This window comes from Python bivittatus, unplaced genomic scaffold (assembly GCF_059951505.1).
Source record: "Python bivittatus isolate LINGU-HERP-01145 unplaced genomic scaffold, Pbiv_v1 ctg000320_np1212, whole genome shotgun sequence".
Lineage (NCBI taxonomy): Eukaryota > Metazoa > Chordata > Lepidosauria > Squamata > Pythonidae > Python > Python bivittatus.
This window is the reverse complement of record NW_028277052.1, coordinates 5,266,864-5,285,996: the sequence shown is the minus strand read 5'-3', so window position 1 is coordinate 5,285,996 and position 19,133 is coordinate 5,266,864. Positions and strand designations below refer to the sequence as shown.

Genomic DNA, 19,133 nt, shown 5'->3' with positions numbered 1-19,133 from the left:
TGCTACCTTGTCTCCTCTTTGCAGGAATCCCTAGAAAGGGTCCTCCTCTTGGTGTCCTCCTGCTGTAGAATCCAGCAGGTGGCATCATCACCAAGCTAGCATTGGCTGATCTTGAAAACCTGAATGGGGACAGACCTGGTTAGCCCTTGGATGGGAGGCTATCAGGAAATCCCACAACTGTAGGCTAGACCAGGATTTTTTTTTTTTTAAAGCAACCCCAAAAGAAGGCCTTGACAAATCACTTCCCCAATATTGCCAAGAAATTTACATGGATGTATTCATGAAGTCACCAGGAGCTGAGGTCAACATAGAGCAGACTTACCTTTCTAATACCAGACATAGGTGGGTCCTTCCATTGCTATAAGCATCAGTGAAGAAACCTGGCCTGTTCAGTTTGGAAAACCGAAACATAGGTCCTTGTAGAGTGATGAGCCATCCTTGGCATTCCCATTTGTGAATCTGACTCATTTCAGAAAAGGAGCTGAGCCACATCTGTTTACTGATTTTTACATTAAATTGCTTTTGAATCCTATGTGAAGACAGTGAATTACAGGAAAATCCAGAAAAAGAGAAAGGGTGGTGATTGCACAGGACTCCAGCGAGTACGTTGAAAGTTTATTTGTGTTACTGTTACGTTCAAACCTTGGCTATGCATAGGAACACATATATAGTTTCAAAGCATCTAAATGATAAGATTTTCCCAAAACAACAGCGAAGGCTTTGGATGCTCAATTTTCACCCTCTTGGTAAGTCCTCTTAAAGTTGTACACTCCTTGCTTTTGCACTTTCTTTCAGAAATCTGTGCAAAATTACTCACCACTTTGTTTAGCTGCTCGGTTGAGTTTTGAAGAACTGTTGAGTGTTCAGATGTGGTCCAGGCTTGGCTCCCTTGAGAGAGATCCAGAAGAAAGGTACTTGAAATTGTTTGAATTAGATTAGTAGTTCAACCTTATGACAAATACATCCTTCCTGAGATCCTCTGAGAGATCTCTCAAGCTCCCTTGAAAGAAAGGTGCTTGAAATTGTTTGGATTAGATTAGTAGTTCAACCCTATGACAAATACATCATTCCTGAAAAATCCTATTCTCTTCTTCCTCCTGTGCATGCTTAAGTAGCCCAACCCTGATTAACAATTTTCATCCTGAGAAATTGCCATGTGTGATTCAATGCATGCACTCCAAACAGGGCACCTTTGCTTTTGTTTTCATTGCATCATGGAAATAATTACCAAATCCAAGACCATCCCATTTTTGTAATCAGTACCCCACTTATCACTACAGACTGTCAGAGTGGGGCATCAAAACAAAAGGAGGCGTCTGCCAAGTCCAGCAGGGAGTGTCCTGGACTTTGATCTCTGTCCAAAAGGAACTTGGAAACTGGAAGCCAAACGCAGCCACCAGTGTTGCACTTGGAAGCTACTCCACAAGCAATGATGGATGTTAAAAACTCCTCCTTATTTTAGCCTATGATGCAGTCTAAAAACAGGGAGGTCCAGGCTGTCTGACCCAGATCTAAAGGAGAAAGCCAGCATGTTGGCAGGCTCAGTGATCTGGCAGAGTACTCAGATTGCAAGGAGCAAGCATTTCTTTATTTAAGAGCATTTATATCCTCTTAAATAAAACTGTAATGCACAGAAAGGGTCACGCGTCTTTGAGGGACATGAGAATAGGCAGAAGAAATCAGAAGATCTGGCCCTTGCATGGAGAGGTGAACATGCATTATATTAGACCTGATCCATTAATTTTCAAAGAAATTCTCTAAGATGACTGGAGCTGAATAGGGCACACTGAAGTAGATTTAAAAAAAAAAAACAGACAGCAACAACATACAAATTATTTCTAGTTAATATCAACTCTTGGTACCAGAACTGGAGCAGAAGACAATCCACCAAGCAACATGGATGTCCTCTTCACTTTTTAGGAAATCCAGAGCATAAAGCATATATGTAATACCCTCTTTTATTTATTTATTTCTTAATTTATCATATTTATATAGCCGCCCATCTCACCCAAGGTGACTCTTTTACTTGTGCCATTGAGGGGATATCAATTTCCTACAGGTATTTGCCCACTGGGTTCCAAGTAGTACAGGGCTGGAGTCATTACACTTAAAAAAAACCATATGTGCATTGGCTTCCTGTGAGCCAAGATCCTGAAAATGCAGAATCATGGTTCATGTGGAAGCCAATATGCATATTTTCACAGATGTGAAGGCTGTTCTTCTGCAGATGTTCAGACTTTAAGCAAGAAATGTTTTGTTCCCCTGCTTTGACTAGAAGCCACCTGTATGTGCACCATAGTATATGGCAGGCAGATCACTCCTTGCTTTTCATCCAGCAAGGTGGTTTCATGTAAATAAATTTGCCTCTGACAATTGGAGAAAAGAGTGGCCACTCCTAGATCCAGTCAGTGCTTGGACAGTTGGATTCTGCTAGAACTGCACCCAAGATAGCTTTCTTTCTCCATCCTTCTCCATCCTTCTCCTAGCATAGTAGGTTTGGGTGAAGAAGAGTCAATGAACAACAGCTGCCTCCTCTCTTCCTAGAGAGGACATCTCAACCCAGGATATATAGACAAGCTTATCAGGAGAGGAAGAAGAGAACATCCAAACACTGCAGCCAAAGACTATGCTTAACAACAATAACATTTTAGCATGCAATTTGGTCCTACAAACATGCAGAATCTAAAGGGATAGCTTGTGTCCCAAGCTAGTGAGTTTCACCTCAATTCATATTGAAACTATACAAAAAGACCAAAGTTCCCACGTATCCTGCCAATAAATTGAAAGATTGCTCTTGGGCTTCTGTGCAGAATAACCAGAATGCAAGTGGAAGAAGATAGAAATCTGACATTTACCTTTTTCCTATCTCTCAGGTTGCAAAAGGGCACAGCTTTCCAGCTGCAATCAGAGTTCCAAAACATATTAGAAAAATCAGAACAAAATGGAAAGGAGGTAAGTAGCAATAGAAAATAGAATCAGGAAGGACATTCTTCTGGTCTCCAGATATTTTGCTTTTGCAGAAGCTCATATATTCAATCACAAGATCAGAGAACTTGTGGTCCATCAGATGTTGCTGAATTATAACTGCCAGCACCTTTTATCTTGGATCATGCTGATCAGGGCTATGTGGAGTGTGATTCAATGACATATGGAAGGTCACAGCTTCCTAAATCCCACCCCACAAGTTGTTTATGCTTGTCTTTTCATTTTTCCTACTGTGAACAAGTGTTTTCTGACTTAAACATGAAAGAGAAGGAGATTCTCAGTGTTCCCTATTGTAAATCTTGGACTTAAATTACTTGTTATGGGAACATGTATGTATGTTGAATATCCATCTGTCAGTGTGCCTTTAATTTAGATTCTTACAACAAGCAGGAAATTGATCTTGATGAGTTAAAGAGCTCTTCTGATTCTGTGATGACAATAGATCTCTGCCTGATAAACCATAGTGAGAAAGCTGTTGTGATTGATCTTCAACTCTGTTTCATAGATCATTACTCACCAGGGACAAAAGAAAGCTACTGCAATGATATCAAATTCTGTTTGCTTGTTTTTTTGTTTTTTTAAAAAATTGCATGCTGCTGAAGAGATGAGACAATGTTATCTTTTCATAACATGCAGGTTGAATATCCTTTATTTATTTATAATACAATTTATAATAAGGCCACCCTAACTCAAAACCATATCTGGGCAGTCTACAATTAAAAATAAAAAAGCATTCAGAATTTTTTAGGAAAAAAAGAAAGGAAAAAGAAAAAGAGACCTTACCAATCAAGACTAACAAGAAAAAAAGAGACCTTACCAGTCATCTAAACTGTGACATGGGCAAGGCTTCATTGCCTTCAGCAATTATTCAGAGAAAATATTTCAGCAGGCAGAGAACTTCTTCCTCTTTAACAAGGAGATCTGGCATATTGTAAGCCATGAAGTTCTCTCTATTAAAACATGCAAAGAACTCCATCATCTATTGCAATGGTCATTTTCTTGATGGCTTCTGTTCCTAAGGTAAAAATTGCAGAGCTGGAAGAAAGGTTGGATAGCTTGAATAAGGACTTCTTGCAGCTCACACAACAGGCCTCAATGACCCAGAAAGAGGAGGAACTTCTAGATCAGGAGCTCAGGATGCTAGAACAATCAGCCTTGCATATGGTAGGCACATTTAATATTTCATTTCATAGGAGCAATAATGGCATTTACTATTGGCTAGCAGCCAGATGGATAGATTCATTTTGTGTGGAGAGGGTTTATGATACGAAGGTGAGGAGTAGGCCAGTGATGCACTATTCATCAAGCCTGCAAGTATATTTGCTACGTAGATACCCAAATTTCTAAGGCTAAACTTTGTCAAGTGCTTCTAAACACTCTAAGCCATGTGACAGGAAATGTCCAGAAGTTGTGATCAATGGCCAAGAATGCATGGCACTTGCACCTCTCTTTGATGGCAGACATTTTGGAGCTGTAAGTTTTGATGCATGCATAGCAAATATGTAGGCTTTGATGAATAACCACATGTCAATACGGATGTCATACAATACTATATATAGTCAAAAATGTGTTTTTCCCACTCCTACTCTTTGCACCTGGAAATTGTTGGAACAGAACAAAATTAGAGAATAGGAGGGAATGCCAAAAATGTTGTTTGGGATGGTTATGTAACCATGAATATTCAACTCTATTAATTTTCAGCCTCCTTTTGGTTTTATCTTTCTTACGGTCTCCCTTCCCATCTGCATTTCACCTGTCTATTATACAGTCTTTGGATGCTCTCCCCAAGGAGGAACCACAGCACTTCTTTGAACTTCTTGAATTGTGTACTCTGAAGAGAGACCAACGTCAACTACTGGAAGCAAAGAAGAAGTTTACTGCACAACAGATCAAAGATGTTGAATCTAAACTGGCTCAACATCTGAATCTTCAGAGTAGCCACCCATCACCAACTGAAGCAAGGGTGACCTAGAACTTTTCAGTTGAGTGGTTTTTTATTCTCACTTAACTGATTTCATTTATTTTTCATTAGGTCTCATTTCTGAACCTGAAAATAACTTAAAGGAAAGAGGCTTATACTTTTCCCCCTTCCCCATTTTCAATGTTTTTCTAACAGATGGAAGTATCTCTTTTTTTTTTTAAGTGGCACATTTTTATCAAAGTGTTGAAACATAAAGTATATGAAAAAAAGCAAATATTGGAATGTGAAGAAAGTAGGGGGGAAAAGAAGATACCAAAAAAGACTATTATATTTAAATTTAAAAAGAAAACCATTGTGGAAAAAAATGAATTATGTTCTCCCCTTCCTTTCCCTTTGTATCCCCAACCATAAGCCATTGTTTAGATAGTTGAACCTTACATCAAACATTAGTAGTTAGTTTCTGTTTAAAAACCATATTCCAGATACCAAAATCTCCCTTGCTCTGGGAAATATTGTGTATAAGGGACTCATTCTTGCTTGAATTTAGCTAAACTTCTGTTGTGAATGTACACTGTCAATTTTGCCATCGCAGCATATTCTCCAATTTTAGTTTCCCATTCTGATATGATAGGCAAGTTATCTGTTTTCCAATATTGTGCTAGACTGATTCTTGTTGAGGTTAACATGTATCTTAGTAAATTGTAATATTTTTCATTTATGTTTTCTGGGATTACACCTGGTTAGAAACATCTGTGGTTGTAGTTAACATTTCAAATTTAAAAAATAAAAGGAATATCGTAACTTTCTGCATTTTTTCCGGTTACTGGCTTCAGCATTTTGGCAGTAGAAGTTGACTTGTGAATTCTGCCAGCACCAAACCTTCATTCCCAAGTGCTTCTGGCTGGATCCAGTGGTTACCTCACTGATATCTTGAGAATAATTATAGAGGTCAAGACTAAAACTGCAAAATAAGCCAATACAATTTTTTTATGGATATACCAGTCTTCTCTTAAAAGATGCTGAACAAAACAATAAAAGTCCAGCATAACTCAAACTAATAAACACCCAAAGACATCTAAAAGAAAAAGACCTACATAAATTCATTGATAACAGGCATCAGTTTAAGAAACATTTTGGTTCTAACACAATATTAGCACACAAATGGCTGGCTAATTGTAATGAAACTCTTGATAACTTGGGGACCAACCACACTTTCCCATATTCAAGGTATCTCCATCACCACCAACCAAAAGGTCTTGCCATTGGCCATACCCAGAGGTGGGTCCACAAACAGACCTTCTCTGGATGTGGCTAGACCTGAGGGAAGCCATCTTTTAAAAATGTAAATCATATGATGTTTAGGGCTTCATATGCTAGGAGTGATGCTTTGAATATGATTCTGCAGTTATGAGCCAACATCCTGATGGGAAGAAAAATTGGAAAATGGGCCGTGTTGTATTGCCCATGGCAAAGAAACAAGAGGATACTGTCATCCAGAATGACACTGGGAGAGAGAGAAAGAGAGAGAGAGAGAGAGAGAGAGGAGGAGGAGGAGGAGGAGGAAGAGGAGGAGGTGGAGGTGGAGGTGGAGGTGGAGGAGGAGGAGGAGGAGGAGGAGGAGGAGGAGGAGGAGGAGGAGGAGGAGGAGGAGGAGGAGGAATTACAGTTGCAGAACTGAGCTGTCTATTCAAAGCGCAGCCCTCTATATTTCAGAGAAAGGCATAAAGTTCAGGAAACATTTCCTTCTGCGAAATACGTTTAAAGAAAACAAAAGAATCTATGCAACATTGAAGTGTTTCTGAATAGGTTGCTTGGAAAATGTCATGCAAGTGATTCTATGTGAGAATTTGTAGTTGTGGTTGATGTTGTAAGTTTCCAGTAAGCAAATAAATACTACTTGCTCCTCTAATAGTTATTGCAAACCACTGCTGTGAGCTTCTACATCATCCAGCACGCATTCTGGAAGAGCTTGTGCCAGCTGAGATCTGAGAAATAAAATCAGCAAAAGAGAATAATGGGGGAGTTGTTTTCTCCTTTCTTTCTTTCTTTCTTTCTTTCTTTCTTTCTTTCTTTCTTTCTTTCTTTCTTTCTTTCTTTCATTCCCTTTTTGGGTGGGTGAGCGGCGGGTCTGCTACTTCAATATTATTCATTTCAGACCGATTCTGGTAACCTTATTTTTTCATAGAATCCTCAGGCAAGCTAACGGTATGGCTGATTCCAAACCAGCAGATTTTTTTTTTTTTTATTACTTTGTTGTGGTTTTTTTCTCACGAATAATGAGGGATTGTTGACCAGCTGATCTGAAAATGTGGAGAATATTTTTTGGTTTTGCTTTGCTTGCTCTCGGCTCTTCTGCTAGCAAAGATTAAGAATGTTTACCAGCCCTTGAATAGGGTATTGTGTCACCCTTGGAGAGCAAACAAATCAAGAAAAAGCTGGGCAACGGGAAAAATACGTAACCAGCTTGGCTTCTAGGGGAAGGCTATTTTGAGAAACAATTCTTGGATTACTTTCATTTGCAAAGGTCATACAGAATTCAGGAGGTGAGGCAACTGCTTCTGCTCAACCAACACACTTTTTCCTGGCCTCGTGAACAATGTTAGTATATGCAATTTCTGTACTGCCATCTTGAAATCCTAACGCAGGCCATGAGATTTTCTATTTATGTGCTATCTGATGTTACTGGAAAGCTGTTTGGTTGACTTTGCAAAGGACTGTAGCCTGCTCTGAGTTCTTACCTAAGAAAGAAAGAAAAAGATGCATTTTTCAGATCATGTTATCTAAGGAAGAAGGGCAATTTCCTAAAAAATCCATGGGGAAAAATGTAGATTTTTCCAATTTCCAGTTTCTGGGTGTTGGGGATTTGTTAAGCATGTTGCAATTTCTCTGACATTTGTTTAATGGATCATTTCTCATTGCTTGTGTTTCTCCCTTCAGATTATCAGTAGAAATGTTCATAACTGTTCTTCATGGAGGTAAGTCACCACCTGGTCTTTGGCTTCTGTTGTATTATAATTATATAATGTATAAGAAAACAGATCTGTGTCTGTTTCAAGACAGCAGCAGGCTTTCCTCAAGATGCTGGGCCATATAGTACCCAGTCTCATTTTATCTAGGTCTAGCCTGTCAAGCGAACCCATAACTACTATATCACTGCAGGAATCCTCAAAATTATTGAGGTTCACAACTTACATGTTACTTTACTGCACGTACTACTAACGTGATTACTGTTCATTGTGGTTGCTAGTCATTTGGGCTGATGTTCACTCAAAAGTTGGATAAATGTTGTGATCTTTGCTTTTAAATGCAACATTTATTTGGCTTCCTTCTTAGAGAACAAGGCTGATCTTTTCAATATACACTGTAAAATCCAGATTCTGCTAGATGGCATTAAACACCACTGTGGATGTGAAGATAAAGGTGAAATTGTTATAAAATAATATACATAATCTAAAATTGTGGTTGTATTGAAACAAAATAACCTGTCCCACCTGGTCAGGCAGAGAAGGTATGTTACGGATCCCATCTATGAAAGAATGTTGACTGGCAGGGCCCAGGGGGAGAGCCTTCTCTGCTCTTGCCCCCACCCTATGGAACACTCTTCCCCTAGAGGTGAGGTGGGCCCCCCACACTCCCAGCCTTCCAGAAAGGGGTGAAGACCTGGCTCTGCCAACTCGCTTGGGGCAATAAAGGATACAACCAACCCTGGGGGTGGCTAGCATCTTGAAGATGCTCCCCAAGTCTCATAATTCCTATTTAACATCAGTTCCTTGGAAGATATTTATTATTTATATAGGAAGTCTTGTTATAATGTATTTTAATTAATATTTATTCTATTTTAATTAATATTTATTCTTTTTACTGTAAACCGCCCAGATCGCTCTGCAGGGAAATGGGCGGTGACAAATTTGAAATATAAATACATAAATAAAAATAATAATAATGAATTTCTTTGAAGTCATTATACATTTCCCTGTTCTATCATGCATAAAAGATCATCAGGGACTTGTATGAAATACAATTGATACATTTCTGAAAAAGGAACAAGGAAATAGAAGTTGTACGTGTAATTCCACCAGAGAAATTGAAGAAACTTAAGTGCACTTGTTTTAAACGATATTTACTTTGGTCAGAAAGAACGAGAAATCTATGAGGGAGGGGGGGAAATTTATATCAGCTACTCAGCTTGTGGGTAAATTCTTTTTTTCAGATGAAATAGAGTTAGCAGATGAGAGTGGTCAAGTCAAGAACTTACTCCAAAACAAGCATCACTATGCAAACGAACTTCTGGGGGAACGAGAGACTTATGTGCTCCTTAGTGTCACGAGTAAGTGATGTGCTTTGAATTTCTGCACAGGCAAAAGAAGGCCATGTGCACATGTCAAGCTGCAGACACACTGCTCAGTCTCTCCACAACTTAACCCTAGAACCAAGAACATACCCTATTCTGTATTCAGAATAATTGTATGTGGATTGGACTCGCTGTATACTTAAACCACATCTCCTTCAAATTGACTCCAGTTCCTAGTAATTCAATGATCACATTCATGAGGCTTTCTCAGCATGACATAGGAATGGTTGACCACTGCTGGTATCCCTGGAGGTATTGGACTACAATGCCCAGAATTCCTAGCCAAGATAATTGGAATGTGTGGTAGCACGCAGGAGGCTGCTCTCTTGCCATATGACCATGTAATATGAGTATCAATGTTTGGCTGGCTGGGGATACTGGGTTTAGTGATACCTTGAAGGCCACACACCATACACTGATGAACCATCCAAAGATTGGACTGAGATAGCCTTCTCTCGGGTTGTAGTAATGACTGGTAGAAGGAGAAGTTTTCTAGCAATTACAGGCCAGGCCAACATAAGGAACAATTTGTCCTCAGAACTCTGGATTCTCTTATACTAGATGTCCTTGATACCTTAACCTTGATGCTCTGTTATTACTGAAAAGCATATTCAATGCAAAAAAAATTGGGGTCTTCAAAATCAATGATCCATGCTCCAGAGAAAAGAACTACAAGCGTGTATGCCAGAGCTCAATCAAACTTTATAAGCACTGGGTACCATCCAAGTGCAATGTGAGTTGCCTTATATATTTATGTTTAATTGTTGACAGTCCACTATGCCAGTTGTGATTCTGGTGCTTCAGGTTATATTTTGCCCTTCCATATGCATTTATCAACTTTTTCAAAGAAAGAAAAAAGAAAATTGTAGAAGGAGCTAGATAATGTGGAATGTAAGCAAGTTTATTAATGCTTTAGGGATTATCTCTAAAGGAAGTGGGCAACCAGATTTAAAATACTGGACATATTCAGATAAGAAGATATTGCCATTTGAAAAAAAAAATGTATTCAAAAATACTTTTCAGTTTAAGAAGAAGATCCTGATTAGCTCACCTTAGTCTGATTACTAGATTACTATTTTGTTTCCATCTTCATGTTAATTGCTTTCTTACCACAGGTGGAGAAAGACCTTCAGAGATAGAATTTAGGCCACTGTTGAAGGATGAGCACATCATTAACCCAAAGTTCCTAGGTCAGTAAACAAATTAGCTTCCATTTGTCAGTGAGATCAAAAATTATCCTGAACATGAAACAGAGAAAAAAACTGCATTTCAGTTCTATATTTTACACATGAGATGTGTTGTAAAACACAGCTGTATACATATCTTTTGATTTTCATTTTCCTTTCGTTCAGTCTTCGAGTTGTTTAATTTCTTTACTTTTTTTACATGGTAATGTATATTTGACATCTTTATTTAGAAATGTGATTTTTTTTTCCACTCTCCATGCCTTTATTCTGACTTTCACTTTTAATGTCGGTGAGAGGCAGAAGACTTTTTAAAAAATGGGGAACTTTTTAATGTGATTATTCGAAAATTGGTTGCACAGAGATCTCAGGAAAGAAGTTTATCCCCAAAGAGAAATGTAATAATATCTTAAAACTGAATAGCATCAAATGAGTGTGTTCTGCCAATTAGAATTTCCTCTTCTTCTTCTTCTTCTTCTTCTTTTTTTTTTTTTGCGAAGAACAATAAAAATAACAACAATCAAGAATTATGATGATGGGGACACAAAGGATTACAGGAAATGGAGGGGTTGTTTGCTGTTCTGTTCTGTTTAGTTTTGCTGTCCATAATAGATCACGTAACCAAACCAGATCATTCAGTGTACGTTCTCTGATTGGCTGGAATCATGCAGCGAAAAGCTCTTTTCAAGATGGTTGCCGTCAGTTTCTTGAATTCCAGGGATCATGTTAATACCTCACATTCTTGGGCCACCCATTCAGTCCCAGCACTTTGGCCAGCCTGTCATATAGGCTGTCTTTTGGAGATCTTTCAATATTCTTTTTTCTTAAACCAAGGCTCTGAGTTTGTTCTACTTATTTTAATTACCTAGAGTACCTACAGCATAACATAATTCTAGGGCTCAATGCGGAATCAAAATGGTAGTTTGTCTTCAGCTGAGAAATGGGCAAGTCACCAAATATCATTCTGCCTTAGTGCTCAAACTTGGAATGTATATACATTACAAATCATCTTCGTCATCATCGTTATCATCATCACCATCCCAATTTCTATATCAAGAATACAGCTTGTGAACATCATTATTTCAGTTGTAAGCATCTTTGCAAGTAAAATGTTGGCCTGAAACTGAGCTTTAGTTAAATAACTACCAATCTTGCAATTAGGCTATTCCTTGAATTTCCCAGTTTAAAAAGTTTGGTTAATTTGGGTGAGCTGATCATGCATTTCTTCTACATAAAGCTAAATTAGGAAGTTGCCAAGACCGCAAGGGACCCTCTCCAAGGATGAGATCCAGAAGGATTCATCGAAAATCAACCTTGGATATTCCCACTGCTGAAGGTAAGCTAATTGTTATGAAAAAAAGAACCTCGGTTCATTAAACATTTTGTGATGCTTTCCATTGGGGATTTACAATAAAAGATTTGTACTCTAAAGTTGCTTACATTTTATTTTGTTAAGTAAGATTATTAGAGAGATCTTGTACTTTATCCATACTCAGCCCAATGTACTTACAGTTGCCTAAGTATTAATACTTCCAAAATCACTTTGCTGATTCTTGAGAATCCTCAAGGCAACTAATATAGAACAATAAGATGAAACTTCACCTGGACTTTTTATATTTTCAACACATAACATAGTTCTAGTCATATCTCCCCAAAGGCCCAGTTTTCCATGCTGTGTTCAGATAATAGAAGCACCCAGTCTGTTGCTATCCAGGTAAACACTTACCCAAGTAATCCAGAAGCAGAGATCCCCGGTCAAATGAGAAGTAACCATCTTTGATGGCTTCCCAAACACTATAAACTTACCCTGTTTGCGGCCATATTTGTTTATTTGTTTGTTTGTTTCAATTTATATAGTCTCCCTTATGTGACTCTGGGCAGTTCACAAGTTATATCCATGCTTGATTTCTCATTGTCTCTTTCCACGGCAGGCTTAAGAAATTCTTCACCCCATGGCAGTAGAGCGAGGACTCCTAATGCTTCTCCAAAACAAAGCAAGAAAATCTGATTTGTGGGTGAATCTCAATTCATAACCACTGCTACATTTTTGGAAATATTTCTGTTTGTTGTAAAATGTTGATTAGAGCTACTCTTCTATGATTTCATGCCAAGAGTAAAACCCCCAGCATGCCCTATTAAACTTACCAACACATTGAAACTTAACTTCAAACCATATGTAATAAACTTCACTCCAGGCAAGAGTGCATCAAGCAGTAACCCTAATCTCTCAGGGTGTGTGTGTGTGTATGCACATGTATGCTGTAGATGTGCCAAGGAGATTATTTTACTATAGAGATGCTGGCAGCATTTAAACACCTCTCTCCCTCCCTTCCTCCCTCCCTCTCTCTCTCTCTCTCTCTCTCTCTCTCTCTCAATACTGTGGTTTCATATTTCCATTTTTTCTTCCAAAGCTTCTAAAGAATTGAATGAACATTTTAATCCATCATAAAAGTAACCCTTTAGCAATATCTATTATACAAGGATCTATATGGCTGTCATCAGTTCAACAAAAGGAGGTACCTGCTGAATTCTCTTGCATGATCAAGAGAATATAGACAAATATGTGAGCCAGGAAATACCCTATAAACAGAGTTTAATTGACCCCAACATCAACTAATTCTTTGATGCTAGGCTCAGCATTATTATCTGTTTTATATATCATCAGTTCGGTGGCTTTGGGTTTGGATTGGTTTTCTTTTTTGCGTTTCACTTTTGTATTTCAGCATTGTTTCAATTTTCATTCAATAATAGTTGTTTATATGTCTTCTGAGTGCAAATAATAAAATATAATAAATAAAAAATGGCATGTGAGCATCTGTAATGCTTCATATATACTGCTGAGAATTTGAATGGGTCCACACTGCAGCTGTAATGGCATGTGAGAGTAACCTTGAGGAAGAGAAGGAAAAGCCACAGCTAAGGCAATAGTCAGATAAGAGAAATCAAGTCCAAAGCAGGAATGGAATTTGAGAAGGGGTCTCAGACCTGACCCTCCCTAGTTCTCTTTGGGATAGAGGTGGGGGGGGGTGCATTCAGAATTGCATGATTCTGTTACTTTAACCCTATAATAAAAGTAGTTTTAGTATTCATAACTTTGGTGTTCAGGTCTGGTCAACCTCAAAGGACTGACATCACCCTAGATCACTAGCTTTGTTTTGCAAAGCCCAGTGGCTGAGTTCAAACATTAAGCCAGAATCAAACTAAAGCAGTTACACTGTGATTTTGCACCATTATCTGAACCCAGTCATTGTGGGATATATTATTGCCAACATTTCTAGATGATGACTGACAAGCTTCTTATTAGAGTGTACAGGTCAGGGGAGAGCAAATTTGCAGAAGGATCCAAGGCTAGCTTTGTGCTCAGTGTACAATGAAAAACACATTTGGTCTGAGATGTTGGCATATTGCTGGCCATTAAACTAATCCAATATTTCTCAACCATGGTACCTTTAAGATGTGTGGACTTCACCTTCCAGAATTCCCCAATAAGCATACTGGCTGGGGAATTCTGGGAGTTGAAGTCCACACATCTTAAAGGTAGCAAGATTGAGAAACCATGGACTAGTCAATACTAGTCAAGATGGAAGAACAACATCCTATGTGCATAGACATTCAGTATCGGGAAAGAAAATCCATATTTTGGATCTGCTCCCACACCATGACTTCCTGAAGCCTGCAGCCACAGGATGTAAAGGTTGACCTCTTTTCAGTTCTACATGGAGGCCAGAAGTTGGCCTGGAAACTGGGCTTATTATCATCCATCAAGCAGCTTCCTGCTGGGCAGCTACAGCAAGCACTACAGTAGCTTTTGAACGGGGTTATGTCAGTGTGTCATTCTTGTTTTTCTAAGTTCAGTGCAATTGGCCACACGTGGAGTCACTGGATTAAATAGGTTGTTCCCAGTGTAGGGCAGGGGAAGAGATCTGGGACCATTCTATGGCAATGGGGGAAGAGCTTCCCCCTTTTGTGACCTGTTTGTTGCAAAAGGAACATTCTGGGGTTAGTCTGGAGCATGCATCTAAAGTTGTGGGGCTTTGCAGGGAGTCCTGATGGGAAGGACTTCCCTCAACACCAGACACTTCATTTAAGACCAGAAATGGCCCACAGATTACACTATGTTTAGTCATGTTTTGTTAGATGTAAGCATCTGGCTACCAAAGGCTTGATTCTCTGTAGGGATTGCTCTGTAAATTATTTAGGAAGAGCAGAGTTTGTGCTTGTAGTTTGCACTTCTTCCCTTGAGGTGGTACCTCACTGGTCGAGAACCTGTGACCCTCCGGATGGAGATAAACTACAATTAACAGCATGCTTCAGTTGTGGCCATGTTCCAGCCATCCCCTATCTGCAATTTGCTTTTCGTGTAAAGCAGAGAACTGTTTTGCAAAAAAAAAAAGGCTCAGCAGGTTCAGATCTGGCTAGTGCCTGGATGGAAAGGTACCAGAAGTCTCACAGCTGGAAGTTAGCCTGAGAAGGTGAAGAAAGCATTCCAGAAGAAGCCAATGCAAACCAGTTCCATATTGCTGTCAAAAATGCTGTACGGAGTCTTTCCATTTACTTCTTCAGTCTGGATACTCCTATTTAAAATATTCACCCTTAAACCTTTACCTGTAGCTGCTCATTCATTAGGTTTCTATCCAATGGCTCAACTCTGCAAAGGTAAATATATATTTCCTTGTTAACATTTTCATAGGGGAGTTTGGAATTGATTGGGGTCAATAACAAGAGAAATTTCAAATCTTTCTTCATGACATTAACGTGACAATACCTTGATTGGATTGATCGCAGAAAAAACAAATTCCTTACAGAGCCAGAAAATGTATTTTAAATGTATCCCCACAGACCTCTGTCCAGGTTTTCAGTGCTGCTTTGATTTCACTCCAGTGGAAAATAGTGTCTGTGTTGTTCTGATCAGAACAGATTAAAAAAGCCCATGTAGCTGTGATGAAGGAGATAAGGCATACTTTTCCTATGTGAAATACTTTGCATTTGCAGACAAGTGTGTGTGAGAAACACCGCATACCATGTTTTTCATTCATTCCTTTCGAAGAATGTGTTTCTAATAGTTAGCATGTCTTGGGAACAGAAAGGATCAGATAATTTCACACTTAATTCTAAAAAACTTTTGGTTTAGCAACAATCGAAAGTATGTTAAGGTGTTTTCCAGAATCAACAATAGAGGGTACAACAGATATATTCGTGAACATGCTCACTAAAGCACTATTAAGCGTGAATGATTACAATAGCCTTATCTGAACTTGGGCTTAAGGTTATAGAAAGGAATTACTCTATTCACAAGTAATTCCTTTCTTGCTTATAGTTAGTTTTGTTTAAGTAGTGAGAGTGGCCTTTGGATCATACGCTTGAGAATTCAGAAGAATGGTTTCTAAAACTAGAAGTGGCATTGAGCTGGAGAGTCATCTTCATGTTCTTTATCGACTCATCACCTTCTTCAACAGCCATGCTTGCTTTCATCTCTCAAAATGACCATCTTTCGCAATCTGATGTCATCCTGATGTGTTGGATCAAATGCGCTGAACATGGGTTCTCATAATCATCTGGCTAACATGGCCCTGAGATTCCAGGCCAATTTTCCAAAAAAATGCTGCAGTCCAGCAAAATCAGCAAGGAGACTTTTCCCACTCATCTATTTCCGAGTGAAGATCTCCAATATGCTGGTTACACTGGAGTTACTCATAATGCTATTTAATGTTCTTTTCCAGCAAGGAGACCTGATGGAAAAGCACCAAAAGAAGTTGTGTAGCCCAGGCGGAGTGCATCAACAATGCATTTCCTTTCACTTCAGTTTACTGATGTTTAGATAATGAGCACATTATGTTACTTTGCCCAAGTAGAGCAAAGCCTTTCCATGCCACTACTTCTAAAGATAGTCATAATTATGCTGCATTACCACCCAGATATGCAACAATGCAAAAGATAAACTGGTGTACCTCAGCCATAGAGGACTTAACTCTCACATCCTTCACCATTGGTCATGCTGGTTGGGGCTGCTAGTTCAGAAACACCTTGAGGATCACATTTTGCCTACCTCTGCATAACTATAAAAACCCTAGAGAGAAAACAGAACTAGAACAATGTAAAGAAGAGAAGGTGTAGGTTGGAAAATCAAGTCGAACCCAAGCATTAAAATAAGCACAGCAGGTCAGACTGGTTTGGCCAGAACAACATAGTACAAATGGAAGGATGTAGAAAGAACAAAATGAGTACATAGTACAAACTGAGGATGCAGAATGCTTGGATATAGCCCACCTATCTTTTGGCATAGGCCATTTGATCAAAAGGATCATGCAGATATCAAGTCGATCACCTGCTGAAAAACATGGACAAGTCTCTTCCAAGAGGCTCCTGAGTTGATGTTGCTATTTTATACCTTTAGTAATAAATCATGGTGGATGCTCAGGGGACCTCAGCTGTAGTTTAAAACAACTACCAAAGAGTTCATTTTTTAAAAGAAACAATGCAACATAAAAAAACTTAGTTTAGCAATAAGGAAAGGAAAACACATAATTAGCAATTTATAGGCCTCTTTAATTCCTCTTGCACCATAAACCACAAAATTGCTTTGTCCCAACCAGGCTAACCTGTGCAGTTTGTTCTAGGAATGCCCTTCTGCTGCCTTGGGCATTTGACCATGTGATGGACAGGTGGAGAATAAAGAAACAAGTTAATTGTACAAATTAATTAAGATTGTTTTTTATTGCTGTATTTCTTCATTGTTGCTATACATATTAGGGTTGGATGAATCTATGACAACTGTGTTTTGAGTACTCTTATACACAGAACTGAAATTGCCATTGCTGTATATTCCATGATAACGTGGGCTTCACAAACTGAGCCAATCAACTTGCTATTTTCACATTTGGATCCCCACACGAGGTTAACTTGGGAGCATCAAACTGATCTCAAAAACTAAGCATGGTTAGATCATGTCAGCACTTGAGTGGGCCATCCCTAGGAAATGCAGGATTGTAGACTAGATCCTGAAGGAGGCAACAGCAAACCACATTGAGACCACTGCCAAGAGAAATACAAGTAGTCCTCACTTAACAACCATTTGTTTAGCAACCATTTGAAGTTGCAATGGTGCTGAACAAAGAGACTTACAACCAGTCCTTGCACTTACAATTGTCACAGCACCCCTGCAGTCACATGATTGTGATCCAGGCGCTTGGCAACCAGCTTACACTGACAATGGTTGCAGTGTCCTGGAGACAGGTGATCGCCATTTGCGACCTTCCCAACCAGCTTCCAGCAAGCAAAATCAGTGGGTAACCATATGATTTGCTTAATATCCAGAGTGATTTGCTTAATGACTGCTGCAAAAAAGGTCATAAAATTGGACACGACTTGCTGAACAACTGCCTTAATGAATTTTCTGGTCCCTATTGTGGTCATTAAGCAAGGATTACCTGTACACGGACATCTCCAAGAAGTCATGCTTGTCTTGATGAACACTTGACTTGGCAGTGCTAATTGAACATGATCCTAATAACCACATTTATTAGGAGGAGAAATTCCATATTTTCTTACAACAGCTGGTTGGCTGATGGCAAAATTCATACCAAGATGTATTTACCATTCAGTAATTAAAACCGGTGTTTTTGACCATAGGTAGTTGGCTAGGATTACAGTCTTGGCAGGGAGAGCAGTTCTCTGCAGCTGCACAGGAAATCTGACTTTCTCTTGGTGAGTCATTTGAACAAAGATTTTAGCACTTCTTTTTATGACAGTGCTAAATGTAGAAAAACTCTCACTTCTCAAATGCATCCTTTAGTGATTGGTAAGATCTGCCACAAGATGTAAACACACTTTCAAGAAGCAGAGGGCAGAACCCACTATACTGGAGAAGTTAACTTGGATGTGATATTTCATTTTTTACATGCAAAATTCAGGTAGAAAAGAAATTGGTAAATATGTTAAAATAAATACAAATTACCAATTCGTTTGCTTCATGTTGCAGAGCTACAAGATACTGTATATGAAAATGAATTTTCAGCATCACTGTAATTGCACAGGTATGTAGGTTTCAGATTGATGAAAGTTAAGCTTATGCATTCTGATAAACCCCAAATAAACTATATTATGGTTTAATGTCATGTGTGAACCCTGTCATCATGGTTTGTAAAACACAGTTTATGAGTCAGAATGCTATAGCTTGTTTAACTAGCCATGTTTAAAATAAGTCATACATTAGCCTGTTGTACAAACCCATTCACTTCCACCTAGTGCAAACGTGCATGCTAACACACACACACAGAGTACATATTATGTATGGACACGCATAAAGCCTCATAGGTTTTTAATTTGAGTTATCTTTCACTTCGAAATAATGATAATAGATATGATGTTTGGTTAAAGGAGGAAGGGGGGGGGAATAAATAATAAGAATGACTCCTTGCAGCCATTTGCTCCACCTGGTGCCCTTCAAATAAGTTGGACTTGCATCACCCACATTACATTGTTGGTCCAAAGCAGCCACCTGACTCTTCCATGGAACCAATTAACTTTGTTGAGCTTCAACTTTGTACCAGCATCTGCCAACTGTTAGGAAACGGGTATGACAAAACAGAGACTTTCTGTAAAAAGACTTTTATTAACAAATTATATTTATACACTGCGATCCATGGCAACACAATGTGATCAACACCTGCTAGCTTCCAGTTGGATTGCCACA

General features: G+C 38.8%; 2 protein-coding genes across 5 annotated transcripts in view; both read left to right on the top strand.

Annotated features, from left to right (window-relative positions):
• The window catches only part of LOC112541406 (uncharacterized), a 98,167-nt gene extending 93,210 nt beyond the window's left edge, over positions 1 to 4,957 (top strand). Inside the window, 4 exon segments of the mRNA XM_088138790.1 lie at positions 796 to 911; positions 2,874 to 3,001; positions 4,004 to 4,149; positions 4,754 to 4,957. Coding sequence (XP_087994916.1) covers positions 796 to 911; positions 2,874 to 3,001; positions 4,004 to 4,149; positions 4,754 to 4,957 — 594 coding nt within the window.
• Positions 4,958 to 7,404: 2,447 nt separating this feature from the next.
• Positions 7,405 to 12,812, top strand: LOC112541407 (uncharacterized protein CXorf65 homolog). 4 transcript variants are annotated; one of them, XM_025170768.2, is made up of 7 exons: positions 7,405 to 7,504; positions 7,844 to 7,881; positions 8,240 to 8,326; positions 9,117 to 9,233; positions 10,373 to 10,447; positions 11,679 to 11,777; positions 12,373 to 12,812. In XM_025170768.2, the coding sequence occupies exons 2-7, from the start codon at positions 7,857 to 7,859 to the stop codon at positions 12,447 to 12,449; spliced, it is 480 nt and encodes a 159-aa protein (XP_025026536.1). In that variant the 5' UTR covers positions 7,405 to 7,504; positions 7,844 to 7,856; the 3' UTR covers positions 12,450 to 12,812. The 4 variants fall into 4 exon arrangements, with proteins under 4 accessions (XP_025026536.1, XP_025026537.1, XP_087995145.1 ...); XM_088139019.1 differs by lacking the exon at positions 7,405 to 7,504 and adding an exon at positions 7,580 to 7,730; XM_025170769.2 differs by lacking the exon at positions 8,240 to 8,326 and having other exon boundaries at positions 7,419 to 7,504.
• Positions 12,813 to 19,133: the final 6,321 nt, after the last annotated feature.